This window comes from Amaranthus tricolor, chromosome 5 (assembly GCF_026212465.1).
Source record: "Amaranthus tricolor cultivar Red isolate AtriRed21 chromosome 5, ASM2621246v1, whole genome shotgun sequence".
Lineage (NCBI taxonomy): Eukaryota > Viridiplantae > Streptophyta > Magnoliopsida > Caryophyllales > Amaranthaceae > Amaranthus > Amaranthus tricolor.
In genome coordinates this window covers 25,745,319-25,772,588 of record NC_080051.1, presented here as the reverse complement: position 1 = coordinate 25,772,588, position 27,270 = coordinate 25,745,319, and the positions used below count along the sequence as shown (strand labels likewise).

Here is a 27,270-nt window from a genome sequence, read left to right as displayed (position 1 = left end):
AGTGGTCAAACCAACCAATGCTAATGTGTGGTAAACTATTGTAAGTAGTTGGTTAAAACAACTTATTATCATGAATAAACTATTTTTGAACAAGCAGTTCATAACAGTAAGTTTAAAAATCAGCTGGTCAAATCAACGATTGTAATCAGCTATCAGCTACCAGCCGTTTGCCAAACACCCCTAAGTAATTAGGGGTCAGCTGCAAGAAGTTCATTGATTATTACAACAATCAACAAACATATATCCATACACAAACCAAAATCCAGAACATCCACTATTCATAAAAAAAAAATGGCCACTGGAAAAGAACAAATTTAAGGTGGGGTAAGAAAGAGAGAAAATCACTACAATAACCTATTAAGGGGACCCCTCCATTCCCAATTTTTTTATGAAAAAACAATCTCTATCACCATCCTTAGTTAGAAAAAACACAAAGAAAATAAAAAAATAAATAAATAATAAAAAAAAATAATAATATAACATATCAAAATGCAAGTAATCAGGAGCTTCTGGCTTTATGTTCTATAAACAAAACATGGGGTTTCCCCCCACTTCTACAATCCCAAAGCCCCATCTGCCCTGTTTCTTCTCTATGCTCTCTCCCAGCAATGCCTGCAAAACTAAGCAATCTCTGTTCACTTTCTCCTAGGACATTTACTTCTATAATTTCCTCCTACACATTATTCTTTATACTACTTTTCAACTTCTTCCATGTGTGTACTTCCATTGATGAGCAAGGCCAAGCTTTGTTAACATGGAAGAACACCTTAAACACTTCAAAACACACATTAGACTCATGGGTGCCCGAGGACCGAACCCCTTGCAATTGGGTGGGGGTTCGGTGCGACGAGCAAGCACAAGTAGTTGAGCTTAGATTACAAGGAATGAACTTACAAGGTTCATTGCCTTCTAATTTGCAGTCTCTTAAAGGGCTTAAGACCCTTATATTAGCTTCCACTAATCTAACAGGAGAAATCCCTGTGGAGTTTGGTGGGTATAAGGCATTGACACTGATTGATATTAGTGACAATGCTATCACAGGAAGAATCCCAAATGAAATCTGTATGCTGCAGAATTTGCAGACTTTATCAGTTCATACTAATCATCTAGAAGGTTCTATACCCCAAGAAATCGGGAACCTTTCGAGCCTTGTTGATCTTATTGTGTATGATAATCAATTGAGTGGCGAAATCCCACCGAGTATAGGTAAGCTTGTGAAGTTAGAGGTGTTCCGAGCAGGCGGGAATCAGAATCTTAAGGGGGTGCTTCCTGCTGAGATTGGGAATTGCAGTAACTTGGTTATGCTTGGGATTGCTGAAACTAGCCTCTCGGGAAGCTTACCGAGATCGATAGGGAAACTGAAGAAAGTTCAGACCATTGCAATTTACACTTCTTTACTGTCTGGTCCTATCCCTGAAGAGATAGGGGACTGCACTGAATTGCAGAATTTGTATTTGTATCAGAATTCAATCTCGGGCTCGATTCCTAAGAGATTGGGGGAGTTGAAAAAGCTTCAGAATTTGCTTCTATGGCAGAACAGTATTGTGGGTAGTATTCCTACTGAATTGGGGGGCTGTTCTAATCTGTCTGTCATTGATTTGTCTGAAAATTTACTGGCAGGAAGTATTCCTGCAAGTTTGGGGAATCTCTCGATCTTGCAAGAGCTTCAGCTTAGTGTTAATCAACTGTCAGGATTTATACCTCCTGAGTTAACTCGCTGCGCTGCCCTCACTCACCTGGAAGTCGACAACAACGATCTTGCAGGTGAGATACCGGAAAGTATAGGCGAGTTGAAAAGCTTGACACTTTTTTTCGCCTGGCAGAATAGGCTCACAGGTAAAATACCCGTGGGCCTAGCTCAATGCGAGGAGTTGCAAGCGCTTGATCTATCTTACAATCATCTCTTTGGGCCGATACCCAAGGAGATTTTCGAGCTCAGGAATCTCACCAAGTTGCTTCTTCTTTCAAATGATTTATCAGGATTCTTACCACCAGATATAGGGAAGTGTACTAATTTGTACAGGTTCCGGGTGAATGGAAATAAACTGGTTGGTACTGTTCCATCCGAGATTGGAAACTTAAAGAGCTTAAACTTCCTTGATTTAAGCAATAATCACTTCACCGGAAGTATACCCCCTTCTTTGTCTGGTTGCTCGAGCTTGGAATTTTTCGACGTGCACTCGAACGGGCTCACGGGCTCCTTGCCAGATGCTTTACCTAAAAGTCTACAGTTTGTAGACATATCAGACAACCAGCTCAAGGGTACACTACCCCGTTCAATTGGATTCTTGAATGAGTTAACTAAGCTTAATTTGGGTAAGAACCAAATCTCTGGTACCCTTCCTGCTGAAATTCTGTCATGCAATAAACTCCAACTTTTGGACCTGGGAAACAATGGTTTTTCAGGGGAGATACCAAAAGAATTGGGTCAACTCCCCGCCTTGGAAATCTCTTTAAATCTTAGCTTCAATCAGTTTTCAGGTGGTATTCCTACTGAATTCTCTGGCCTAACCAGGTTAGCTGTTCTAGACCTTTCCCATAACAAGCTTACTGGTAACTTGAATATCCTAGGAAGCCTACAAAATCTCGTTTCTTTGAATATCTCGTACAATGATTTCTCCGGGCATTTGCCTAACACCCCGTTCTTTCACAAACTCCCTATCAGTAGCCTTGCTGGGAACAAAGCCCTTTACTTATCCGATGGGATAGAAAACGATGATAAACATGACAAGCAAGCTCGGTCCACAATGAAGTTAGCTATGTCGATCCTGGTTAGCATTAGTGCGGTGTTAATATTACTTGGAATCTATATGCAAGTCCGCGCTAGAATTGCTGATCGAGCTTTAATCGAAGATGAGACTTGGGAGCTGACTCTATACCAAAAGATGGAGTTATCGATAGAAGATGTCATAAAGGAATTGACTTCCGCGAATGTTATAGGAACGGGAAGTTCTGGGGTAGTATACAAGGTAACTCTGCTTAATGGGGAGACACTTGCTGTGAAAAAGATGTGGTCTACAGATGAAACTGGGGCCTTCAGGTCGGAAATTCAGACCCTGGGCTCCATTCGCCATAAGAACATAGTTCGACTTCTAGGGTGGGGTTCGAACAGAAGCCTCAAACTTTTGTTTTACGATTACTACCCCAACGGGAGCTTGAGCTCCCTCCTTCACGGTGCTGTGAAGGGCGGAGGAGCAGAATGGGAGGCTCGATATGACATTGTTCTTGGAGTGGCTCATGCACTCGCCTATTTGCATCATGATTGTGTGCCTGCAATCTTACATGGAGATGTCAAAGCCATGAATGTCTTGTTGGGTTCGAGATTTGAGCCTTACCTAGCCGATTTTGGGCTAGCCACTCTTGTAGATAACTGTTCAAAAATCAATCAAAGACGTCACTTAGCTGGTTCCTATGGTTATATGGCACCTGGTAAGTTTCACATTAAGTAATTTGATTACTCATTTCTGGTAATTACCTTAGTATAAGCGAAATATATTGGTTATGATCTATATCTAATCATTCTGTTTCTTTCGAACAGAACTTGCTTCAATGCAACGATTGACTGAGAAGAGTGATGTCTACAGTTTTGGGGTTGTTTTACTTGAGGTTTTAACAGGAAAACATCCATTAGACCCAACCTTACCAGGAGGAGCCAACTTAGTCCAATGGGTCCGAGAACATCTCCAAAACAAAGGGGATCCTGCAGACATACTAGATGCCAAACTCAAAGGTCGAGCTGATCCTCAGATGCACGAGATGGTGCAGACTTTGGCAGTCTCGTTCTTATGTGTTAGTAGTCGAGTGGATGACCGTCCTTCAATGAAGGATGTTGTGGCCATGCTCAAGGAGATTCGACATGTTGATAGTGCTAGACCCGAACCTGATTTGACCAAAGGGATGGCGCCAGTTCTACCCGCGCCATCCCCTAAAAGGAATGTGGTTAGCCAAGGCTCTTCCAACTGCTCCTTTTCATTCTCTGACGATTCTTTGTGTTAGAAATGGTTATAATTCAGAAAAAGAAGCCATTGTTTGTATATTGAAGTGAGTTAGATAATTCATCATTAAGCTAAACATTTGAGATTTTGCTCTATTTTTAAGTGTTTGTAGATTATACTAATAATTACCCATTATTTGTATGATATTTAAGCTTGTAATGTAGTATTAAAACGGTTTCCCACAATGTGTTAAAAGGTTTTGCAAAAAAAGAATAAGTAGCTATTCTAAGTCATACAATTTGCTCGAAAACGATGTGTTATGAGTTATGATGTCGGTCGATCATGAAACTAAATTTTCAATTCAATTCAGTTTTAACTTTTAGACCAAAGTAATTATATATACTTATAGACCCAATATAATGTGAAATTTTAGAAATTGAGTAACAAAGAAAGGTACATTATGGAGAAATGGGATCAATGATTGGTAAGTATGGATTGTTGTAAAACTTAGAACTTATTTATTAATGCAAGAGAGAATAAGATTCGTTATTCCTCCCTCACACAGGGGTCACGTGGTCTCATACCAAGGCTCAAACTTTTGCCTGTCCATGTGAGTTTTTTGGCAATTGGGTTGCCAACAGCACAATTTAGTGAAAAAGAAAATTAAGTTGAAGAATAAAATAAAAAAAACAAATTGATAAATAAAAATAAGTGGTTAAGATGAAGAAAGAGTATAAATTTGTAAATAAGATTAAAAAAAAGTAAAACAATTGAAAAAAAAAATTATGCAAAATTAATAAGACAAATTAATATGAAAAGTTGTGCAAAATAAGAGGAATCAAAGGAGTACTATTTAAAGGGCCATTACTTACATCCATCCAAATCCTAATCTTGATTAACAAGGCTAATTACTAATTGAATAGCATTTATTCCACCTAGAATAGGGTCATAGGGTTGAGCACATGTCTAGGAATGAAATTGAAGGCATTTCTAAGCATCAAAATTTGAAATTAAGATTTCAATTTCATTTTAATATATCAACTTAGATTAAAAAAAAATCATCAATATATTCATATGTAATAACACTCATTTGAATACAATATTCACTTGCTTTGTCTTGCATTTTGTCGTGTCTATAGCATATTTTAGGCCTTTAATTTTCATTTTGAGAGTCTTCTCGAGTCAAAGGTCGCATTAGCCACAATCTTTTTATTTCCTACGATAAGGATATAGTATATCGTCTTCCAATTCTCCATAAATTCTAATTATAACTTTTATAAGCAGAATATTCTGAATATGACGATGATGACTCACCTCAAAGATTTTGATCTTAAGGTTAGATGTTAGCTCCGAATCTTGTTCAGGTCATTGCTATATAAATTGAAAATGTTCAGCTTAAACCTAGCTTATTTATCAAAAAAATTATTGAGTTAGTACCTAAAGAGTCCCACTGAATTAGAATCACTAACGGCTTAACTAAACCCAAGTTATTGGGCTAAATGTCTTGAATGTAAGTGAAAAGAGTAAGATTACATCTTGGAGAAAGTTTTGTACGAACTCGATCTACATTGCTTTATCAGCACCAATCTTAAAAGGTACAAAAATAGTATGTTTCCACTTGACAAATACAATCAAAAACAACCATTGGAAAATATTTGTTATTTTTAAGTAAGTGTACACTAAAATAGTATGGACTGTCCATACAAGACTTTTGCTACATCTTGCCAATCATGAGAGAAGACAATGGCATGTAGTGAAGTAGATGAACTTGGTGTACAACTAAGTACCAAATGAGGAAAGTATAAACAAATGGGGAACAAAGGGAGGGACTCAAATGTTATGCTTTCCTTAACCAACTCCGTGGAGGGACTCTAATAATTGTTGCATTATTCCATTTCATGTAAAGTCCAAAAGAAAAACAACTGATATATGATGAATAAGGATCATACTAGTAGCTATTTAGTGACTAGATGCATCCTCTGTCCATAATTTGGACCAATTTGGCTGTTAAACATCCCAAAATGTATGGCACACCACACAACATTACAGATAGTAATCCCAAAGTATATCCATTACACTATTTCGTTCGTACTATTATAAGTTCAAATCTGAATCATCTCCGATCTACAAAAATTATCCCTAACAAATAACAGGATCTTATAGTTGTCCTTCTCTAGAGCTAGTACTGTGTGATAGGTCTGGTCTTGCAGGGTCAAAGTTTAACGAACCAGTGTAGTGGACCAGGACCCACCCGCTGGCCACCTAGCACTGTTAATGATTTGTTGCTTTGTACTATGATGTTACTCGACAGACGAACTTGGTTGAAGTGCCTAGTTGCATTGCAAAATGCTAAACTGGTGCGAGGAATTTTACAGAAAAAACTAGAAAGTTAACAGATTGAAACAGTAATGTTTTGGAGTCCCAATTTATTTCAGGCACATAAATTGATAAGAGTACATATCTACATGAAGCTATGCATGTAAATATCTATAGGGCCAAACAAGAATGCTAAGTGTCTATTTTGTCAAATTTTCAAACCTTACAGTGATCGGGCAGCTTCGAGAAGGAAAGGCCAATCCGGCAATGCTCTAAGGAGGATGTTTGGATTCTAGTCTTTTCAAGATGATGCCGATAACACTCCAGTCGAACCCACGATATTGAAGCCACCTTATAATCCTTGCCTTCCGTGTATCGTGAGGGACATTATCGCACCTTTGCCATTGCTTAGAAGACTGCACATATAGTTTCTGTAGTGAGGAATTCGAGAGCCTCATGCTTGACCTTTCATCACTATCTTCATCCTGAAAAACCAGTTTTACTGCCTTTTCAACGTCGCCTTTACTGACACCCTTCTTAATAAGTGCCTGATTCCAAAAAGAGCAGATTCTACTTGGAGAGTGTCATAGATAATAGCCAATGAGAAAATAAACAAGCTGTAAAAAGTTCTCCTTGCCCCTTCATCTCTTCTCTCTTCAAACCATCCCCTTCCCCATTATGCAATCGTAATCACAACATTCTTAAGGACTATAATCAATATAGATTCTAGAGTAAGCAAACAAGGAAAACAGAGAAGACAGAAGCTCGCCTGTTTGGTTCTATGGAGTGTGAAAGTCAACAAGTATCATTAAGAAACAGAGGAGGTGGCTGATGTAGAGCGTATACTTATCCTATGAAGCAAGAATGTAAAATGAATATGAAACCATAGGCAAATATTCAGTTAATTGACCGAGTGCTATGAACTCAAGATTTAGCAGCCTACAAACTTTTAAACTAGTGGCGGACTAAAAATTTACAAACTAGGGTGAAATATTAGAATACTATATTGATTAAATCGGAAAAAAATGCAAAAGGCTTAAATTTTCTTGCTTTTTACCATGGGATTACTAAATGTGAAAATTCAATGTTGGTTTTTATCTATTATATTACTTCTTGAGCTGCATTTTTTTTGTTTGGCCTGTGATTATTTTATCCTCCATTCTACATTAGTTCTTGAGTTGTATTTTTTTTTTTTTTGTGTGTCCTGTGATTATTTAATCACCCATTTTACATTAATAAAATAACTCATGCAACAGTAAATGTATAAAAAGATTATCCCTTTACACTTATTTCCATTCACTTTTAAAAGCCTAAATACAAGTTGTCAGAGGCAAACCAAAATACATAAAAGCTTCCTCTTATCTCATAGTGCTGAATTTAAAACCTTCAATGTTAGTATTCTAAACTAGGTAATTGGATTCATAGTTTTGATCACTCGACTATGGTTCAGTTCTGGCGGAACAAGTAGAGTCTAGTAAACGCACTTTATGATATCACATGTTCACTAAAAGCTGAGAGGTTGAAGCTTTTCAATTGTCAACAACAGGTGGCCATGGGCTCGGTTTAGTTTGGTTCAAGAGTCAGATTGGTTTGCTAAAACCGGACCCCTAAACTACACTTGTCAGCAAGACGAATTGTATTTTTGCACTATGTTTCCCACATTGATGTTTTGGTCAATTTCCAATATATTTGTATTAAGGAGTTGGCAATGATGGTGTGAGATGAGTTCAAAGTTCAAGTGTCTACTAGAGTAGGCAATAAAAGTGGAGAAGAGGGAAAGTGGGTTACAACTCACAAGGCACACAATAAGAACATAAAATGTTTCATAGGGAGAGAGTAAAGAAGAGAAAGAAGATCAAGGATTAGAGAAAGTGAAATGAAGAAAAGAATCGAAGATTAAAGAAAGAGAAACGAGAAGATAAAAAAAGAAAAATAAAGAGAAGATCAAGGATAGAAGAAAGATAAAAGAACAAGAGGTCGACAAACAAGGAAGAAAATTTACTTAAATGTTTAACCGAAAACCACAAGAGCATATATGAGAGGAGCATTCCAAAAAAATATTTTCTTCTCCGTCTTCTCTCTTACTCTCTCTCTTCGAACAAAATAAATCAAAGAAAGTTTTAAGTCCATCCTTTTCTTTTTAAACTCAAATCCTCTTTTTTGTTTTAGCATTACCTCATCTATTTTAGTCAGAGACAACAAATACCCAAATGCACCAAAACCAAATTGTGTGTGTCTCAATCAAAGCACAAGAACGTCAAAGTGCAAATAGTATGTGCCTCTTGTCAGTGTCACTTCAACTTGACTAACAAAAACATTTTTCTAAACGCCCGCAAGTGTCAATACTTACGTTTAGAGAACTTACGGAAATCCATTTGTGTTGCATATACGCTCGAGATGCATTGATTGTGTAGAAAGAATGTTTGAAATCTAAAGTTCAAAGTGGAAAGGGCAAAGTTGAAAAAAAGGAAAAAAAGGCACTCGTAAATAAAAATTTTGCTGATAAATAACAAGTGGGTAGGTATTTTTAATAGGCTATTGTTGGCCCACTCATCGGCCATTTCTATTGTCAACATAATAAGATAATACTAGGATGTCTAAAAATTTTACATGGATCATATCTACTAATGTGACACTGATAAGATTACTAATCAATCATCTAGAACTATAACGTACAAATTCAAGTTTACTTTTCAGATTAAAACTAGATTTCAAAATCCTGCATTGTTCAGTTGTGGAATTTCTGAAGTCCAAGTCCTCCTCCAGTCAGTTACAGACTTACAGTCATATTAAAGGATAATGCTTAAGGTTAGAGAACTCTACTATGTAATTATCACCGTAGCACATGCATGAAATGAGGCATATAAAACCTTAGAACTTCTGGACTCTCAACTTCTGCACTCAAACCACCCCTAACCTCCACTGAACCCATGGCCCCAGTTCAACAAAAGACGGTGACACTGTACAGTAGACAAAATGAAGATATAGGAGAGATAACAAGACAACACAATTCAACGACTCCCAAGAAAATTTCGCAATAGAAAAGTGAACCTCGAAAAGAGACTAATGGGCATCTTATAGTTATATTAGATCTTCAATGACCATAATAAAGACATCAACAATCAACAAAGATGCTTACTTGTTTAATTCGCCTCGGCCCCCAACTAGATGACTCCCATTTAGAAAGGGAAAACATTTCCGCATACCGGTAATCATTAACTAGCCCTCTGCAATGTTACATCACCCAATAAAAAGAAAGTTAAATAAAACTTTAAAAAATATGAAAAGGGATCAAAAAGTGCTATTAATTGAGGCTTGATAATCCTTCTTCATAATGCATATCAAATTCAACAATTTATAGGCCACTTCATACTTTAGATATAAAGTTGAGTAATTTTCAGATTTACAAGGATAATGCAAACACAACATAAAGGATGGTAATCTTGGGATTACCGACCTATTCCGGAAATCATGTAAAACTGCCTCCACATCATCAACAGGGAAATTCTTTGCTGCAAGTTTCTTCCGAAGTTCAGCTCCTGTAAATGCCCTAAAAACCGCAACATAATGAGAATTAATTGATACTTTGAAGCAAAGCACCTTGAAAATTTCACTTTCAACTAGTAGAGGCATTTGTTTCGAGTGTACAATGACAAGTAGATACAAAAACAAAGCCAAAAACCTTTTTGCAAGCAATTCAATTGCCACTTTTTCAACTCCTCGTTTAGTCCTACAGTTATTTGATCTTTCCTGATTTCCTATATCATTCCCATTATGATGTTGCATCAACTCAACTTCTTTTGCAAGCGCTTCCATAGACTCAGTGTCTGCTACTCCATCACGAGAGCGATTCTCTTGCTTTAATTCATGCCTCGTGCCTCGACTAACCATCTTAACTGTTTGTAGTTCCTGAGCCATTTCTTCAGGCACATTTAGACACTCGCCAACATCCAAAAGGGCATTTAAACAGTTGGTCTCCATTGTTATCCTACCATGTTTTCTACTCTTATCCACTCCTGGAGTCAAACAAGGTCACAACACCATGAGTTTAACAAAGCAATAATATAAGTAAAGCATACAAAATCTTAAACACATAATCACTATCATTTACATTACTAGGACTTATGCACCAAAACTGGACTCAAGTAGATGTCAAGTCTCCAACTTGGCTATTTTTGAAGAAAACTTCCTTGATATTAGCCCAAAATGAAGAATCCAATCATCATATCCTGTTCGCATGTTGAAACTCAACCATGGAATAAAAACCCTCCCGTTACGTACATAACGCCCATTGTGTGACCTGCTTGAGAATTGTCGCGACGTTAAATCTCGTTATATAACGGTGTTTTACATGGTTAAAACGTTGCGTTGACCGTTACGTAACATGTAACACCCATTATTTCACCATTACAACGTTATTTGTCTCCCTATTAAAGTTTCATTAATGCCCATTAACTTTAATTATTAAGATCATTTAAATTATAGTTACTCATAATTTTAATTGTAAGCAAAATAATTAACTAATAAGTTAATTAACTATACACTAAAAGTACCTCATACAGTGCAATTATAACACTTGCGGGCATATTAGTGCATAATAGTAGTTCAACAACATAAAAGCATTTATAAGTTCAAAACTCCCCTTATGTGAGTTTTTAAAAAAAATTTACACAACGGCTACGATTCACGTTATTACTCCTTTATATTTGTTTTGTAATCGTTTCCACAAACGCATCCGCGTTGCGGCGGTTTTTTCCCATGGACTTAACAAGGGTACTTGGGCAAAACTACTTTTGAAAAAGTCGAGAAAAATAGTGAAAGGATTACCATTTGCATCATCAATGTTTACAAGGAACTCCTCATCATCAATTTTACATCCTCGAGGGCGCTTGATTCTATCCAAAGTCTTATGTCCAAGTTCATCATTACTCGAAGTAGACCTTGTTTGAATCCCAACTTGGAGGACACTGTCCCCTAAAGAAGAGCATTGATTTTGATTAACATCTCGTTGTTTCTTAGGAATGTATCTAGCAGGTAAATCTGAACCATCTGCCTTACTTGAAAAGCATATAACAATACTCCTTTTCATCCTACAAAAGGGTACTGGAAAAATCAAAACTAAAATAGGGAAAACCTTCACTTACGTTATGTTTGTATGAAAGGAAATAGAAGGAAAGAAAGTGAAGGTAAATGCAGGGATACAATTTCTCTCATTTAGATAGCAAAAGGATAAGAAAATAGAAGGGAGAATTCCTTACCACTATCTACAAAACAAATCCTTTCAAAATTGAAAATATTTGAAAGGAAAATAAGAGTGTTAAAATCCTCTCTTTTACATTTTCTCCATCATCTATGTTAAGATTTTAACACATTGTATTTAAGTATTTAAAATAAATCTCTTTCACCCTTGTGACAAGATTTGAGACTCGCCACTGGAAGGATTAATACACTCTCCACTAGTCTGTAGGAATTCCAAATCAAAAAAATCCCAAAACCCTTCCCTAATCTCAACCATTAAATTAGAAAATGGGCATTCCATTTCCAAACACACTCTTCATGTTGTCAACTATACAACACATCAGCAACAGAAAACACCCAGAAAGTATTCGTCTTTGAACATGCCACAATTTTTTTATTGGTATTTTTATGTAGTGCAAGGTAGGATGATGGAATGGGAGAACTAGGGGAGACGAGCAGCAAGAATCAAACCTATATTACGTGGGAAAGTGGTACATGCTCCAACCGAGACAAAACCCAATTCTCATTTACATGCTACTACTAAATTGCCATACAAAATCAAACTTCCATGACATTGCACGCATGATAACTAAGGATAAAGGAAGAAATATTGAAACTTAATCACGCAATTGCAAACATAAACAACAAACCCTAACAAATTACAACACCTGAGAAACTGAACGAGGGCAATTTGAATAAAATGTTAATCCAGTTGTAATTACAATAACTTAAGGAGAGATATAGAGTGAATGAGGATATACCATGGAAAAGGAACAAGCAGCGGTTGACGAATGAAGAAAAGCTTGGAGATCAAATTGCCTAATGGAAGAATAGACATTCTTCCATTCCAAGCTGAGACGAAATTGAACACCCTAATTTTCAACTTTACGGCTTCAATTGCTGTGTAACTCCTTTATTTATCCTTTTAAGTTGCACTTCTTTTATCATAGGAGTAGATCGGCAAAATCAACTAGTTTAGCTTTAGGCTTTATTATACCAAGTCTCATTAAAGTGTGTTGTGGCAAGACGGAATTGAGATTACGGTTGAATAAACTTTTTTATTTGTTTAAAGGAAATAAAAATTGGTAAACATTAAGATTTGCATATGAATTGAGATTTAGAAAGGAAAAATTCTAAAAAAAAAATCTTAGAAAGAGTAGTATTTGAGATTGAGACTTAAGAATTTTATAAAAAGACTTAAAAAGGTCGGAAGGAAAAGTCCTACAAAAAAGAATTAGTGATATGAAGTAATCATAAAGTATCGGATTGTAAAGGTAGTATACAAAGTTTTTTTTTAAAAAAAAAATTCACATTATAATATGAGATTTATCCAAATAAACATTTGTGACTTTTTTAACTAAAAAATTATTTGAAAAAGCTAATAAGTAAGGACTAGAAAAGAAAAAGAGACTAAGATTTCATATAGAATTATCTATCTACTTACACCTATAAACCTATCTTACTCCTCTAACACACTTAATTTGTCTAATATTTTATTTTAATCTATCTCAATAAATTTACATTATTTTTATTTTTACAGATAACCTCATCACTTTTATTGTCCCTATTTTCTATTGTTTTTGATTTCTAAATGCTTATTTGGAAATTCTCCCAGAAAATAGAATATTTACTTTTTGACATTATTTATTACTCTTAATTTATTTTTTATTTTTATTTTTAATATATGAATTAAAATTATAGTAAAGGGAGATTTAATTTGATTTTGAATAAGTGCAAAGTAAATGTATCATTTTGAATGAATAGAAGGAACTAAGTACTTACTACTTAGTATTTAAAAGCAGGGGATGAGCCCATTTTAAATTTTATCCATCAAATAAAAAAAAAAAAAAAAACAAAGCAATGTTCTCCCTTTCACGTTCATCCATTCTCAACCCCATTTCTCTATCTCCTTCAATAATCTTCCATAACCAAAGTCATCTCTTCAATGGCAATCCTCTTTCCATGACATCCCCTACAAAACAACTCCTTCTCACCAAAAATCAAAAACCCAATTCCAGCATTTCAAAAAACCCAGTTACAGAACAACAAAATAAAGAAGATGAAGAACAATTCCAAGTATTAACAGCAACTAGTAGTGAATATAACAACATAGTAATATTAGAATCCCGAAACTCAAAAGTTCTACTCTTAGATGACAGTGGAAATGTTCATAGTATTCTATATAAAGATCAAAAATGGACTAATTCATATTGGGATGAATTTTCAAGCTTTCCCGCAATAATTCCTCAAGGCCCAGTTGCCATTTTTGGGTTAGGGGGAGGAACAGTCGCTCATCAACTACTAGAGTTTTGGCCTTGCTTAAACATTGATGGGTGGGAATTGGATGAAATTTTGATTGATCAAGCAAGAGTGTTCTTTGGATTATCTGAATTAGAATCTCGAAACAAGGATTCTTGTTCTGGTGATGGATTTCTTAGGGTTTGTATAGGAGATGCACTTGATACTTCATCTAGAGCTAATGTTAATGGTGGGTATGCTGGGATTATAGTTGATTTGTTCTCTAATGCGGAGGTTTTGCCCCAATTGGAAGTAGCTCAAACTTGGGTGGAGATGAAGGAGAAGTTAATGGTTAATGGGAGGATAATGGTGAATTGTGGTGGTGCAAAAGGGAGTGATAATGGTATGGGTGAAAGAGGGTGGGAGGTGAATTTAACTATTAAGGCATTGTGTGAAGCATTTGGTGGGCAGTTTGTGAATTGGAAGAAGATGCCTGAGAATGAGAGTGGAAATTATATGGCATTTACTGGAACTTTGCCTGATTTTGATTCCTGGTCTGCTTCTGTACCAGAGAAACTTGGTTCTTCTGTCAAGCTATGGAGACCTTGTCAATTGTGAGTTCTTAGCTTCTGTCCCTTGAGATTGCGACGAATGCTTATTGGTTATCGTAGTCTGCGGGGTGTTTTGGCAAAATAATTTTTTGAACAATTTTAGTGTATTTTGATATAATTTGATGATTTTGCCGTCAAATTAGACAATACTAATGTTTGGTGAGTTAGCTGGTTGAAACAGTTTATTGTTATGAATAAGCTGTTTTTGAACAAGCGTTAAATCAGTTAATAGAATTAGTTAGTTAAATCAGCCACTCTATTCGGCTATCGTTTGCCAAGCACCCTCTTTATTAATTTATAGTTTGGTTTTGCAAAAACCTGACAAGAATCAAAATGTGCAGATGATATAAAAATGAGAGATCAAATGTGTACATGAAAATTAAGATTGTTTTCGACTTGCCCTTGACATTGAACATCATTAGCATCAGTGGCGAAGCTACATGGGGTTGGGGGAGGCTTGACCCCTTTCGAAAACGCGATCCTTTATATTTTTAATTTTGGCCCCCCTTACTAATTTATAATTAATAATTTAAAAAGTGTAAAAGTATAATAAAAATTACTATAGTTCAACGGTTGGAGTAACATATTTGTAACATAAGGTTAAGGATCAAATTCTAATTCAACATATTTTTTTAACAAACTAATAATTTATATTATAATCACTACTTTATATCTTTTATAATTTTATATTCATCGTTTTTAGTGTGTGTTTATATTTTTGTTATTTTAATTTTAATAGTATATTTTTGGAGACTTAACAAGCGAATAATGGATCCAAAAACACTTGGTTTTTCAAATGGGATAAAGATGATTATAGAAAAACTTTAACTTTATTTGTTGAATATAATTTTTACTATGATCCAAGTTTATTTGAGTCTATATGATTTTAAAATTTTCATAATTTAACTAGTTTTTAAATAGTATATAACAGGGACAGAGCAAAGATTTTAGACGCTCTATTTATTTTTACGATGTCTTTTAAAATGGTACCCTTTATTACATTAAAAGATAAAAAATTTCCACTTCAAGAAAAATAATTCAAGACAAAATGTATTGTAACACTATTATTTCAAATATAAAAATGTTTGAAAACAAATTACTTAAAAAGTGTTGCTCAGAACAAGGTCTAAATAATACCATTCAATATTTGAAGCCTTTTTATCTCTCGGGGCCCTAGGCGGTCGGCTACCCCGAATAGCCTAATAACCGACACTGGTAAATATTTTCTAGTATATCGACTATTTGGCCCCCCTAATTTAAAATTCTGGCTTCGCCCCTAATTAGCATCTTCATGTAAATAAGACTTGCACAAGATTTAATAAGTTATTTTACTATAAAATTATACACTCATGAAGAACTCAGATTTGGGAAAGCTCAGCAAAAAACATCAGTATGCAGTAGTGCAGCCACTACTAATAAATGGGCATGCTCCTATTGAACTCACTGTACATTAATAATTGACAATCAATTAAATTAGTAAACATAAAAATCTCTATGGAACATTCAAAAACTTTCCATGTGGTATAGATTAGCTTCTCCTCAGCCTGTCGTAGACGAACTTTTCAATTCATTTAGTGTTGAAGCTGTGTGTTTAAATTCTTGCCTGTCCTCTGCATAAAGGAATGCAGCTGGTTAGTACGAGTAGGCATATGTGCAAGCCGATAGGGCTGGTTAGTACGAGTAGTCAGGTTAGTACGAGTAGTCATACATACCTTGATTCGAGATACTGATAACTCCTAGTGGAGTTGGACTGTAATTTTTTCATCCTAGAATTTATGCTAAAGGCCGGTGAGCTGAACACACCGATGTCATTTTCAGGCTCGGAAAAATCACTTTTTCTACCCTCTTCGATCTTTCCTCCTGCATGAATGTCAGTGAGCGAAGTGAAATCGTCATCTTTTGGAGTCTTAGTAGCTGATTGATTCTTAGCCTTAAATTTGTGTGTTTCTTGCTTGTTTTTTCGAACTGATGATTGCCTGACAGTCAGTACCGACTTAAGTTGTTCATTCTCTTGATCTGGTATGTTATCGCCTTTCGTATGGCTGTTGTCATGCCTGTCAACTAATAGATTTCCTGAAGCTTGGCTGAGAGATCGAGATTTATTTACGCTAGCTGGATACTGAAGTTTTGCTATACGCTTTTCTGTTGTTTCAGGCTTAAGCCTACTCCTGATGAGAGTTCCTCGATCAGTTGATAAGGACCTCCTCACAGGAGGCGAAGGAGACCTTGGATTTCCAGGCTTTGCAAGCATTTCTTCTGCTATGAAGGGCATCTTCGACGTATCAGATTCCTTAGACCCGAACAGAAGATGCGACCTCCTCTGCTTGCCCAGGGAACGGCTTCTAACCTGAAACCATGACAGTTAGAACATTGCAGTTTCTTAGGTACCAATGTCAAATTCTACATCGATGACATAAAAAAGTCTTGGTTTATATGAAACATCACATCAAAGACAAAGTGGCTTTCAATATCTTTTACAATACCTCTGAGGTTTTATCCTCGACTGGTGTTCGTGCAAGCCTCGGTACATGCATTGGAGAAACTGGTCTCGGTTTTTGAGTTTCCGCATTGGTTCTTACATTAACGCATTTTAGATTTTCAAGCTCGGCTTCTTTCTTCTCTAATGTCGATTTGAGGTTTGAGATCTGCAGTAAGAGATAAGTAATTACCCCACAAGCCCACACTTCATGCTTAAGGCTTGGAAAGAAAATACAGCAAAAGATGTACAGCCTGTTTTGTATGAGACCGTTTCACGGTGAGATGACTTCAAAACGAGAAGCCCATAAGCTAAAAATTTTGATTATTGGGTTATTCAACCCCAATATGAGGCATGTCTCACGGTGAGACCGTCTCATACAAGAATTTGTGAAAGATGTAAAGCATGAACAAACCTCAGCTTTAAGATTCCGAATTTCAGTGGTTTCTTTATTAGCTCGAGCAGCTCCAAGTTCTATGGAGGCAACTCTCTCTGCGAACTTAAGCGTGCTTATTGTCTCTCCGATAGCATTAGCTTCGGGATTTATATGGACAAACATCAGAGTCTTAGCTTGTCCACCTACAAGAAAATTACAAAACTTATATCTTCAGAAATCTAAGCTACGTGAAAAAGAACTTATCTATGTCAAAAGAACGAAAACAACTAATGACCTAAAGAATCTTGGAGGACTTGAGTAAGTTTGCTGTTCCTGTAAGGAATATGAGCACTTTTCTGCGCAAGCGAAGCGATAACATCTCCAAGAGCAGAAAGTGATTTGTTTATATGTTGGGCTTCCTTCAATCTTTCTCCAACAGCCTCCGATTTTTCTACTCGTTCACTGCCAGCCAAATCAACCAGATGAAGACATCCCCTCAAAACGGTTCCAGAGATCAGTTCCTTTCCTTGGACATGGATCGTTAGAATGCTGCAATCAAAGCATTGATTGAAACCGAGGTAGATTGAATGAAACATAAAAATCACGATCAGATTCAATGAGAATGTACCTGTGAGATCGACTACTCCTTTCGTTCAGAGCAGTTGCACCAACAGCTCGGTTTTTCAAGCCAACCCGCATCAAGTCAAGAACATCTTGCGTGCAGTTCACTTGGACTAAACATGCATCAGGTACATTCAAACCGTTTAGTTGAGAATTGTTCCGAATATCTAACGTAGAAATTGTTAAGAATCACACTAAATTAGCCTGAATTTTGATGATGTTATGTAATGAATTAACTGAAAGGTTCGATCATTAAAAGGATATCTTTTGGAGGAGCCATCGACAACTAAAAGGTCTCTCACTTGTTCGTTGTATATCTCGATCATTTGGACTCCGATTTCATATTCGATTATGCCAACCCTGGATTTCGATATCTGAAATAAGTCTTGCAATGCGCGATAGTTAACACCCCATGTATCTTCTGCTCTTAAATCAGATCCACTCTAAGCACAGACATAGACAATAAACGTAAGTCACATAACGATTTTTGTCGTAAATAAGGTAACGGTTACATTGGGTAGTAATGAGATGATGCAGTTGTCGTACAGAAATGGTCAAATCCATGTCTTTGTCGAGGAACCAACTCAATCAAAAGAGGCCCCAAGATATGCTATATACTTAACAAGCCCCTTCACACGAGAACCATTTGGGCTAGAAGTGTGGATGCAACACAGGGCCTCCTCATACCTTGCGCTAAATATTCCACTATAAATGAGGGGTGGTTGAGATTCGAACCCGTGACCTCTTGTCACGCTGGCTTCTGATACCATGTCAAAGCACCAACTCAACCAAAAGCTTAAGCTGATGGTTGAGGGCCTAAGATATGTTATATACTCTAACAATCTTTTGAACCGGGATAAATACTATTTTTACATCGTAGTATCAGTTCGATAGATATGAAAACTCCTACAACTTGGACGATATGAAACGATTTGGCCTTGTTTATACACTAACTTAGAGCGTAAAAGTAAGCGATACCATCGTGTATGTCTTCCCGGAGCCAGTTTGTCCATATGCAAAGATGCATACATTAAAACCATCCAAGACTGATCTGATTAATGCTTGGGTATCAGAATATATTTGCTCTGCATGCAAAAGTATAAACACAACACATATCACACCCTCCATAAGGCCAAAAAGTGTATGTACACAACAAAACATACTAATATAGAGGCGAGAGTGGGAAGGATCGAAATATTACGTTGGGTTGCATTTGTTCCAAATACTTTATTAAACAAAAACACCTTTCTTGCATCCCTTCCTTGCTTATGAGGATGGACGATCATTAGATTTCCATTTTCTCCGATATAATCAACTGTTGATGCCTCATCGGATTGCCCTTGCAAGAATGGACGAACTCGACAATAAACCCTAATTGATCCTATGATATCGAAAAAAACGTATCACGTTAAGAAAGATTTCTTTTCCAAAAATAGTTCGATTTCAGACATTATACAAAGCAATGATACCTTTTAAGTCTTGCACTTGATTATAGAGCTGACGATTTTCTTCTAAAACCTTGTAGTAAGACGATGATGCCACTTCCAAGCTTTGTACATGATTCCCTGAGCGAATGTAGACTTCATGCTCAGTTTGGTTCGACAAAACATTTACACGAAAGATGATTTAAGTTCGTTTCTTCATTGGTAGTCGGAGAAGTATGAATCTTACCGAGTTTTTCAATTTCTTCATTCCACAATAACTGAGCGTTGATCATTTCTAGTCTCGTCTCTTTGAAAGATGACTTGAGTTCCTAAAGATGACACGATAACTTAAGATGACATGATATATTTCATCAAAAGAAACAGGACGGATTTTTAAAATCGAGTACCAAAAGCTGTTTTTGTTGTTCATCCAAAACTTCCTTGTAGCTAGTCGAATTGCTTATAACATGCCAGTTTTCCTCTCTTCCTCCGCAAATGCAACATTCCGTAGCATCATTAGACTTCATAGAGGCCGTATTACTGCTAAGATACTGTGAAATCGCTTCCAAGAAATCTTCACGAGTACACGATTCTGTCTCGCCCGTCAACTGCTTCTTCAATGCTAGCCCAAGCTACAAGAAAGTCCTTTATTACACAACCTTACAAGAGATAGTTCCTACAAGATCCCTATTTTCGCGCTAGTGTGTAGACTCTACCTGAACACCTTGAGAAACAAGAACTCCTGAGAGATCCTTAACTACCTTCCTAATCACAGTATCAATTACCTGCATATATGTTCAACCGGGTTAAAATTAAACGACACAAAAATTACCTGAAACATGGTCATGGTCATGGTCATGGTCATCAACCCAGCATCCCGCACAAAGTCAAGGTTCGGGGAGAGATATAGCGGACAAATCATCCCCGAACCCACTCGTGGGAGAGGGCAGGAGAAATGAAACACCTAATCTAAAGTTCGATCAATGAACCAAATCGACACCCCTAGGCCGTAGTTGCAGATAAATGAAACATACTAGGGAGAATCTTACCTACCATTGTATTCATAGGAAAATCCGTAGCTCCATTGTTGTCGTTGGCATAAGCTTGTAGGACGCTAAGGCCATAGCGATCAAATAGAGAGCACAAAGCTTTAGCGGCTTCAGATTCGATATTGGAGACTTTGTCAGAGAGATGAAGAAACTCCAACAATTGGTGCTCATATTGAAAGGTTTCGCATTCGTCGAAGGAGGAAGAATAGGATGATTCATCAGTACTTTCACTTCCTACTGATGAAGATGAGCAGTCTTTTGTAAAAGATGTGATCCTCACTATTCCCCCATACCTCCATACTCCTATCCCCCCAGCTTGTTTCCATTCGTAGTACCCTTTTAAACATAAAATGCATTCTACCACTTTACTTGAACTTCCTCCCTACACAAAAAATGAATACAATTCACTTAGCATTACAAATTTTAAGACTTTCATGTGTTTTTCTTATAACATATGACATAAATCAAGTTTGTTTCTTTGGTACTTAATATAAACACAAGTCTTGTATTAGACAGTTTTACCGTGAGACACGCTCTTACTTGAGTTAAATAGCCCAATAATGGATATTCTTAGCATATGAATTACTTGTTTTGAGGTCATCTCACTGAAAAACGATCACTAACAAGAATGGCTCTAATATAAATTATCTTTTTGTTAGAGTATATAACATATCCTGGAGCCTCAACCAAAATCTTAAGCCAGTGGTTGAAGCCCAAAATATATTATATACTACACTTTTTCATATCCTTATTTGAGAACAATAGATATTTAGGTAGTATTGGACTTACAAAGGGTTTATGACTCCTATAACCCATTAAAACAAGAAAAATGTAAAAAATTCTTCAGGACCATGACAAAAAAAAACCAAAAAATAGTCAATCTCTGGATGTAAAATGTTGGAAAAATAATTCCACATGTGATCCATACCGAAAAATTAGAGAGAGATTGACTAATATATAAGTTTGATGGGCTGTTCCTCATAATACCAATTGGTTCTAGAATGGAACGTCATCGAGTTTGTGTGCAGTCTAATTCCCTCTTTTGCCTTGTTGTGTTCAGACCCAATAATAACAAATTTATCATAAAACAACTATTGTGTCCCCTCCATAATTAGAATCTTAGGTCCACCTTTGTATATAAGAATGTTAACTATGGTAATTGGTAACCATTAGTTTGAACTTTTGGTTGAGATATAGTTTAGTACTGACATTAAAAATAATACGGAAAGGGAAAAAGAGGAAACCTTTTCTAAATCAGAAGCTTCAAAAGTTAAGAGCTTCATATTGCCAACAGCTACCAAGAAGTTTCTCATGTTTTCAAAGTACTGAATGGCTGATTGTGCTGCTCCTTCTGGTGACTGCACTGTCACCACTGGATTATCCACCACCTTAGTTCAAAACAAATAACTTATATATGTAAATTGCATATGCAATAGAAATATGTTTTATACACTAAACAAGAAATATGGTGTAAACTCAAAGAGACAGAAAGAGTAATACTGAATATAGCATACCTTAAGGACAGCACCAGGATGAACTTTGTTAAGGACGTTGCAAAGAATGAGACCATTGCGGAGGGCTAAGCAGAAATCCTCTTCGGAGGGGTCTTCCAGGAGTGTGTCCCTCGCTACTTGGTCCATCTGCCTTAGCCATCTTGCTGCTTGATTCCTTCTTGCAGCTACACCAATAACACAACCCAAATTGGTTACTTGATTGATATTTTTGCTTAATCTTGTTTGTACATTTGAAAAGCAACAAGCACAAATGATATGAACGAAATTCGATTTCGTCTATACATAACTCTACCAACAATACTACATCTGTTATTATTCAGTACAAAACATTCATATGGGCAAACACTATACACAAATTTTTGTATGAGATGGTCTCACAGTAAAATGTGCTTTATGTATGGATTAAATAGCCCAATTAATAGAAATTATCAGCATATGAGCTTTTTGTTTTGATCTAATCTCATCGAGAAACGGTCTCTTATAAAAGTAACTCAACGCTATAATATAAATATGAATAATCAAAGAAATTGTCTTCTATCAATGAACTATTCTTGGCTAGATTATACTCCCTATGTCTCCAAAAGTTTGACTCTTTCCATTTTGGTTTATTCCTTTGATTTTTAACTCTTTCTACTTTTGGTTTTGGTTCACAACAATGTAAACATAATTTTGGGGCTAATTTACTATTTAAGTCGTCATTTGCTCAAAATGGTCTAAAATTAGCCCCATAACGACCATAATTTGCTTTATACGATTTGTATTTGCGAGAAGATTTAACAAATAGTGTGACACTGGTCCACAATATCTCTAAATTAACGGAGTGTGACCTTTAGTTAAGCTAATGTCCAAATTTGTGTACCTCATTCTTCAATCAAACCTTTTTTCATTGCCTTGCTTTACCTTAGCATGCTGTCTAATCCCATTCTTTTTCAGATTATTGTAATTTATTTATATATCCTTAAACATCATTAAGTTGGCACTTATGATGTCTCAACCTTCATTAGTAAGGCAAGTCCACCTAAAACGGCACTTATTAAGGCCAAATCAAGGGTATCCAATTCCAATTGTGGGTCCATTTTCCTAAACTACTTACTAAACATGGCCCAGCCCATGGCTCAACATCACTATTCATTATGAACCCCACTATCTCTTTTTGGTCTTGTGCTTTTTCATAACATTATGTAAAATACAGTATGAATACATGCTCTAATTTTTATTCAACCCAAAACACTTAATACGAAATCAATCTGTTGACCCAAATAAACAACACAATGCTTATATTCACAACAATTATTGAACTCGCATCAAGAAATAGAGTAAGAGATATTATGAAAAATGTAGTCATTACTCAGTAGTAAGATCTATATTAACGGACTATTTGGTTGCCAACATTAAATGATAGGATTGATACTAACAAGTTAGTGTAATTTTGATAGGATAATTCTTTAAAAAGTTAAATGGTCATGTTTAATCTACTTCAATCATCTTATTTTTTTCCGCAGATTTTCAATAAATTACCTTTTAAACAGATGATATTATGTGGTAATCTAAAATTGTGAATTTTTTTTATGATCATAAATTTCAATTACTATGGGAATGACACGGTATTTACACAATAAAGCATTCTAATTACCACATTTTAGCATATACAACCAAATGAGTCGTGAATATCTTTTTCCATTTTAAAGGGAAAATTAGTACATGTTGTTTATTACTATTAAAAATGGAAAAGAATTTTAAAAATGTGAAAAAGTGTCAAAAATTCAAGTTTTGATTACAATCAAATTTGACCTAGTAATTTTTTTGATACTATCAAATTGATTTATTTTTAAGTTAAGAATCAAAATTTTTGAATTATGACTTATTAATCTTCAAACAAATTTCAAATTAATGTCAAATCTAATTAAAAATCAACTGATTAAAGCAAATCTAATAACATCATAGTCTCAAGTCTCAACAATAGTCCTACTTCATAATTCAGAACAACCAATATACATCGATAAACCATATCAATTGTAGTTGGTTTTATATTTGGATTGCTTTTCAATATTTCCTTTTTTCTTTATTAAAATATACAATTTATTTCTTAGATTGTGAAAGATATCAAATATGTCCAACATTTTAATTTTTGAACATATTATGTTTTATTACATAATAAAATATTTGGTCACATCAAAATATTAATTAAAACTTAAATGTAGATTGTAGGATAGTTGACGACATTTTATCAATTTTCAATTTAAATTTAAAATATTCCTAAAGAAGTAAAATTTGTAATCCTAGAGTATGAATTATTAAGTAATGAATGTGGCGCCACCTAACATAAATAAAGAGCAGTTCAAACCTATGCAATTCACGTGATCACTATGAATCGTCTACCATTTGAATTTTGCTTATACAGTACTTAGATTTTTATTACACTTTTTTTTTTTTGAATAATTGTCAATTGAGTAAGTTTTAGATTTTTGCAAAAATAATTATTGTTAATGTAATATTATTAAATTATATATATATATATATATATATATATATATATATATATATATATATATATATATATATATATATATTCTGCTAATTTAATCAAATATTTTATTTGGTTTGACACAATTTTTATTTAGAAAAATAATTTGGTCCATATGAGATCACATGGGACAAATAAATAAAAAAAAAATAATAATTTAATAACAATGCTGAAATAATTAGATAATAAAAGGAAAAACAACTATCAAATAAGAAAAAGTAATGTAAATATGTCAAAAAAAAAATATAAGTTTGGAATAAAGGAGTATATTGTATACCATACTAGCTTGAGCACAATTTTAATTATTGATTATCAATGATAATTAATATATAATATGAGTACACATTAATTCCTATTAATAAATGGTAATTGTATTTTAAACAACAATAATCAATTACCGTGTATTGTGAATTTTCACAAAAATTTAAATGTAATTAATAATTAATATTGTTTTAAAAAATAGTTTTTTCAAAAACAATGTGATGAAGAATGCAATTAGGAGTAATTTTTAAAAGAAATTAATGTGATACGAGAAGTACATATCAGTATGATCTGAGCTATCTCTATAAAATTAATTTCTATGAAGAATCCAAAATAACCATGACCTTCATTCGCGTATTTTTCTGTGCATGACCCGCAATTTCTCAATTCGTGCTTCACTTAGACATTCAAATCAAATGGTACTAATTTTTTTTGAGACTATACTACTTCTCATTTTCTAATCTTCTTCCCGTTTACTTTTTACGTAATTTCAAAATAATTTGATTCTTAATATCTTTAAATACGCATCATAAAAAATTATAAAAAAGTATACATAAAGACGATCTAACGAGATCTTATATGAATATATTTTATCATCTATATATATCTTAAAAATCTTAATGAAATTTCTCTTTCTAATGTAAAATATTCTAAACGAGAAGAATATGAGAAAATGGAGAGAGTATTTAATATATTTTAGAATTTATATGGTGTAATACTTATTTCGTTCCTAAATACTTGCACCATTTGACTTTTCACGTAATCTAATATACTAATTTAATCATTAATATGTCTAATTATTATAAAAATTTTATATTTATAATCTTTATATTAAGACAAATCAAACAAGATTCCGCTCAACTATATTTTTAACTAATAGATTAAAAGCTAATCATATATTAAGAGTAATGAATAAATAATGCATTATCTTCAGGGGCGGATGTAGCACAATTCAATGCTGTCAACTTGCGGCATTTAACAAAATATATCTCTAAATATGTAAATAAATGTATTGCTAAAGTTGGTTAAAATATTAGCGTATGACTCATTATTTAAGGCTCAAGCCTTACTATCATATTATTCGAAAACAAAACTTAATAAATAATACATTGATATCATTTGATTTTATTTTGGATCCACCGTAATTATTTCGTAATGTTACAAGTAATATGAAGCGGAAAAAAATATATAGCTTTTAATATTAATTTAACATTAGAAGTACAAATGGAGGTGCCAAAATTGATAATAAGATGCTCCTAGGTGTTTTTCAAACAATGTAATGTAATAAATTAATGGAGGTAGCTACTAAATTGAGGAGGAGAAAATAAGAGATTGTTTAATTCACTTTCAATTAAAAGATAAATTAAAAAGTTTTAACATGTTGGAATTTAATTTTGATAAATTAATAGAAAATCCATGTATTTGTTTATTTGAATATTAAATCTTATTTTAATCACATAATAGATTAAAGATAGGAAAACAGTACGAGAATTAAACTTATAACAATTTCTAAAAAATAATGTATTTGCTTTCTAATCGAAAACAGACTCAATTTACACGATACTAGAATTTATAATTATGAAATATAAATAGAATTGATAAGTAATTAACCATATTTTGTGAGAATTTTTGATTTCAAAGAATATAAATTTCTATAGTTCTATGTAAATGTAATTCATAGAAGGCAACAAAACATGGTCTAAGTCTCCAACTACTATTCCGTATTGTAATTCATGTCATTTCATATATATGATGATGAAACTTTGATTAAAAAGAAAATTTTTACAAAAATACATTACCATCTAATACCACTCCTTTTAATAGTAACGCATTTGAATGAATTTTAAAAAGAAAATGAGATAATTGAAGTTGGACAAACACAACTATCAAGATAGCCAAGAGATTTTCCAACTAAAATTACACAAGTTTTAATTCCCATTATCACCGTCTGTTAACCCCTACCAAACGAGCCGAGCCGGGAGAAAAGAGTAATGTTGAAAGAGAAAGCAAAGACGAACCTGATAGTTGAGCTTTACGAAGAGCCAATTCATGATCACTGATAATATCATCAACTTGATTAGAAGAAGAAATAAGAAGAGCTTTTAATCCTTTGGGATCTCCATTAATACAATTATACATGCTATTTTCTTTCTGTTTATTCTCTTTGATCTCTTTCTGTAATTGTCGCATTTTCCTAACTGCCGAATTCTGAAGTTTAATGGTTAGTTAGCGTACCGGAGAAAGTGGAGAGACGAGAGAGGGAAGGAAGGAAATGAAAAACTGTTCTGCTTCAATACTATTACCACTAAATATTACTGTAACTGCCCGTTAATAACCTTTTTTTTTTTTCTTTTTCTTTCTTTTTCTATTTTATGGTGGGGTTGTTTCACTTATTGGATATGCCTTTACATTTTTTAACTATAAAATTTAAATTTAAAAAAATTGGGTGGTGGAGTACTTGAGGATCACTCACTGGTCACTAGTTTAATACATGATGATGCATGGATCATGGAAATTATGGAATGCAAGGTTTTGACGGTTGCAACTATTTTTTTTATGACTCATCTTGCTTTGGGGTCAAACCAAAAACCAACCAAAGAATATGAGCGTTATCTCTATTCAAAGAATTACTGTCTTTTCAGATTATAGATTACAAATTGTTCTAAGAAATGTTTTATCCGAGAGAC

The 27,270-nt window shown here is 34.4% G+C and overlaps 4 protein-coding genes across 7 annotated transcripts; 2 read left to right on the top strand and 2 right to left on the bottom strand.

The window, feature by feature from the left end:
* Positions 1 to 480: 480 nt before the first annotated feature.
* LOC130813126 (leucine-rich repeat receptor-like serine/threonine-protein kinase RGI4) lies at positions 481 to 4,130 on the top strand. Its single transcript, XM_057678860.1, has 2 exons — positions 481 to 3,429; positions 3,539 to 4,130. The coding sequence occupies exons 1-2, from the start codon at positions 609 to 611 to the stop codon at positions 3,994 to 3,996; spliced, it is 3,279 nt and encodes a 1,092-aa protein (XP_057534843.1). The 5' UTR covers positions 481 to 608; the 3' UTR covers positions 3,997 to 4,130.
* A 2,202-nt stretch (positions 4,131 to 6,332) lies between these two features.
* On the bottom strand, positions 6,333 to 12,543 carry LOC130813128 (uncharacterized). 4 transcript variants are annotated; one of them, XM_057678864.1, is made up of 7 exons: positions 12,251 to 12,508; positions 11,079 to 11,341; positions 9,934 to 10,267; positions 9,709 to 9,801; positions 9,391 to 9,478; positions 7,021 to 7,102; positions 6,612 to 6,736 (listed from the first exon to the last, which is right to left on the bottom strand). In XM_057678864.1, the coding sequence occupies exons 1-6, from the start codon at positions 12,325 to 12,327 to the stop codon at positions 7,031 to 7,033; spliced, it is 927 nt and encodes a 308-aa protein (XP_057534847.1). In that variant the 5' UTR covers positions 12,328 to 12,508; the 3' UTR covers positions 6,612 to 6,736; positions 7,021 to 7,030. The 4 variants fall into 4 exon arrangements, with proteins under 4 accessions (XP_057534846.1, XP_057534844.1, XP_057534845.1 ...); XM_057678863.1 differs by having other exon boundaries at positions 6,333 to 7,102; positions 12,251 to 12,543; XM_057678861.1 differs by lacking the exon at positions 7,021 to 7,102 and having other exon boundaries at positions 6,333 to 6,799; positions 12,251 to 12,543.
* Positions 12,544 to 13,320: 777 nt separating this feature from the next.
* On the top strand, positions 13,321 to 16,632 carry LOC130813125 (uncharacterized). Its single transcript, XM_057678859.1, has 2 exons — positions 13,321 to 14,341; positions 16,493 to 16,632. Exons 1-2 carry the CDS (start codon positions 13,350 to 13,352, stop codon positions 16,530 to 16,532), a joined length of 1,032 nt encoding a protein of 343 aa, XP_057534842.1. The 5' UTR covers positions 13,321 to 13,349; the 3' UTR covers positions 16,533 to 16,632.
* Positions 15,379 to 26,878, bottom strand: LOC130813124 (kinesin-like protein KIN-14F). The gene is made up of 17 exons (XM_057678858.1): positions 26,602 to 26,878; positions 21,799 to 21,962; positions 21,529 to 21,672; positions 20,289 to 20,666; positions 19,952 to 20,020; positions 19,643 to 19,867; positions 19,483 to 19,564; positions 19,281 to 19,376; positions 19,013 to 19,192; positions 18,790 to 18,896; positions 18,076 to 18,254; positions 17,819 to 17,983; positions 17,486 to 17,739; positions 17,230 to 17,393; positions 16,822 to 16,983; positions 16,051 to 16,685; positions 15,379 to 15,948 (listed from the first exon to the last, which is right to left on the bottom strand). The coding sequence occupies exons 1-17, from the start codon at positions 26,771 to 26,773 to the stop codon at positions 15,930 to 15,932; spliced, it is 3,195 nt and encodes a 1,064-aa protein (XP_057534841.1). The 5' UTR covers positions 26,774 to 26,878; the 3' UTR covers positions 15,379 to 15,929.
* Between the last annotated feature and the right edge of the window lie 392 nt (positions 26,879 to 27,270).

Excerpts from the sequence above, each read along its gene's own strand:
- LOC130813126 (XM_057678860.1), top strand. The coding sequence starts at position 609 with ATGCCTGCAAAACTAAGCAATCTCTGTTCACTTTCTCCTAGGACATTT. Across the intron at positions 3,430-3,538 it reads CTATGGTTATATGGCACCTG|AACTTGCTTCAATGCAACGA; the intron begins GTAAGTTTCACA and ends TCTTTCGAACAG.
- LOC130813128 (XM_057678861.1), bottom strand. The coding sequence starts at position 12,327 with ATGTCTATTCTTCCATTAGGCAATTTGATCTCCAAGCTTTTCTTCATT. Across the intron at positions 10,268-11,078 it reads AAACATTGATGATGCAAATG|GAGTGGATAAGAGTAGAAAA; the intron begins GTAATCCTTTCA and ends GTTTGACTCCAG. Across the intron at positions 9,479-9,708 it reads TTACATGATTTCCGGAATAG|AGGGCTAGTTAATGATTACC; the intron begins GTCGGTAATCCC and ends GTAACATTGCAG.
- LOC130813125 (XM_057678859.1), top strand. The coding sequence starts at position 13,350 with ATGTTCTCCCTTTCACGTTCATCCATTCTCAACCCCATTTCTCTATCT. Across the intron at positions 14,342-16,492 it reads CTATGGAGACCTTGTCAATT|GCTTAAGCCTACTCCTGATG; the intron begins GTGAGTTCTTAG and ends CTGTTGTTTCAG.
- LOC130813124 (XM_057678858.1), bottom strand. The coding sequence starts at position 26,773 with ATGCGACAATTACAGAAAGAGATCAAAGAGAATAAACAGAAAGAAAAT. Across the intron at positions 20,667-21,528 it reads AAGCTTCTGATTTAGAAAAG|GGAGGAAGTTCAAGTAAAGT; the intron begins GTTTCCTCTTTT and ends TTTTTTGTGTAG. Across the intron at positions 19,193-19,280 it reads TCAAGTGCAAGACTTAAAAG|GATCAATTAGGGTTTATTGT; the intron begins GTATCATTGCTT and ends TCGATATCATAG.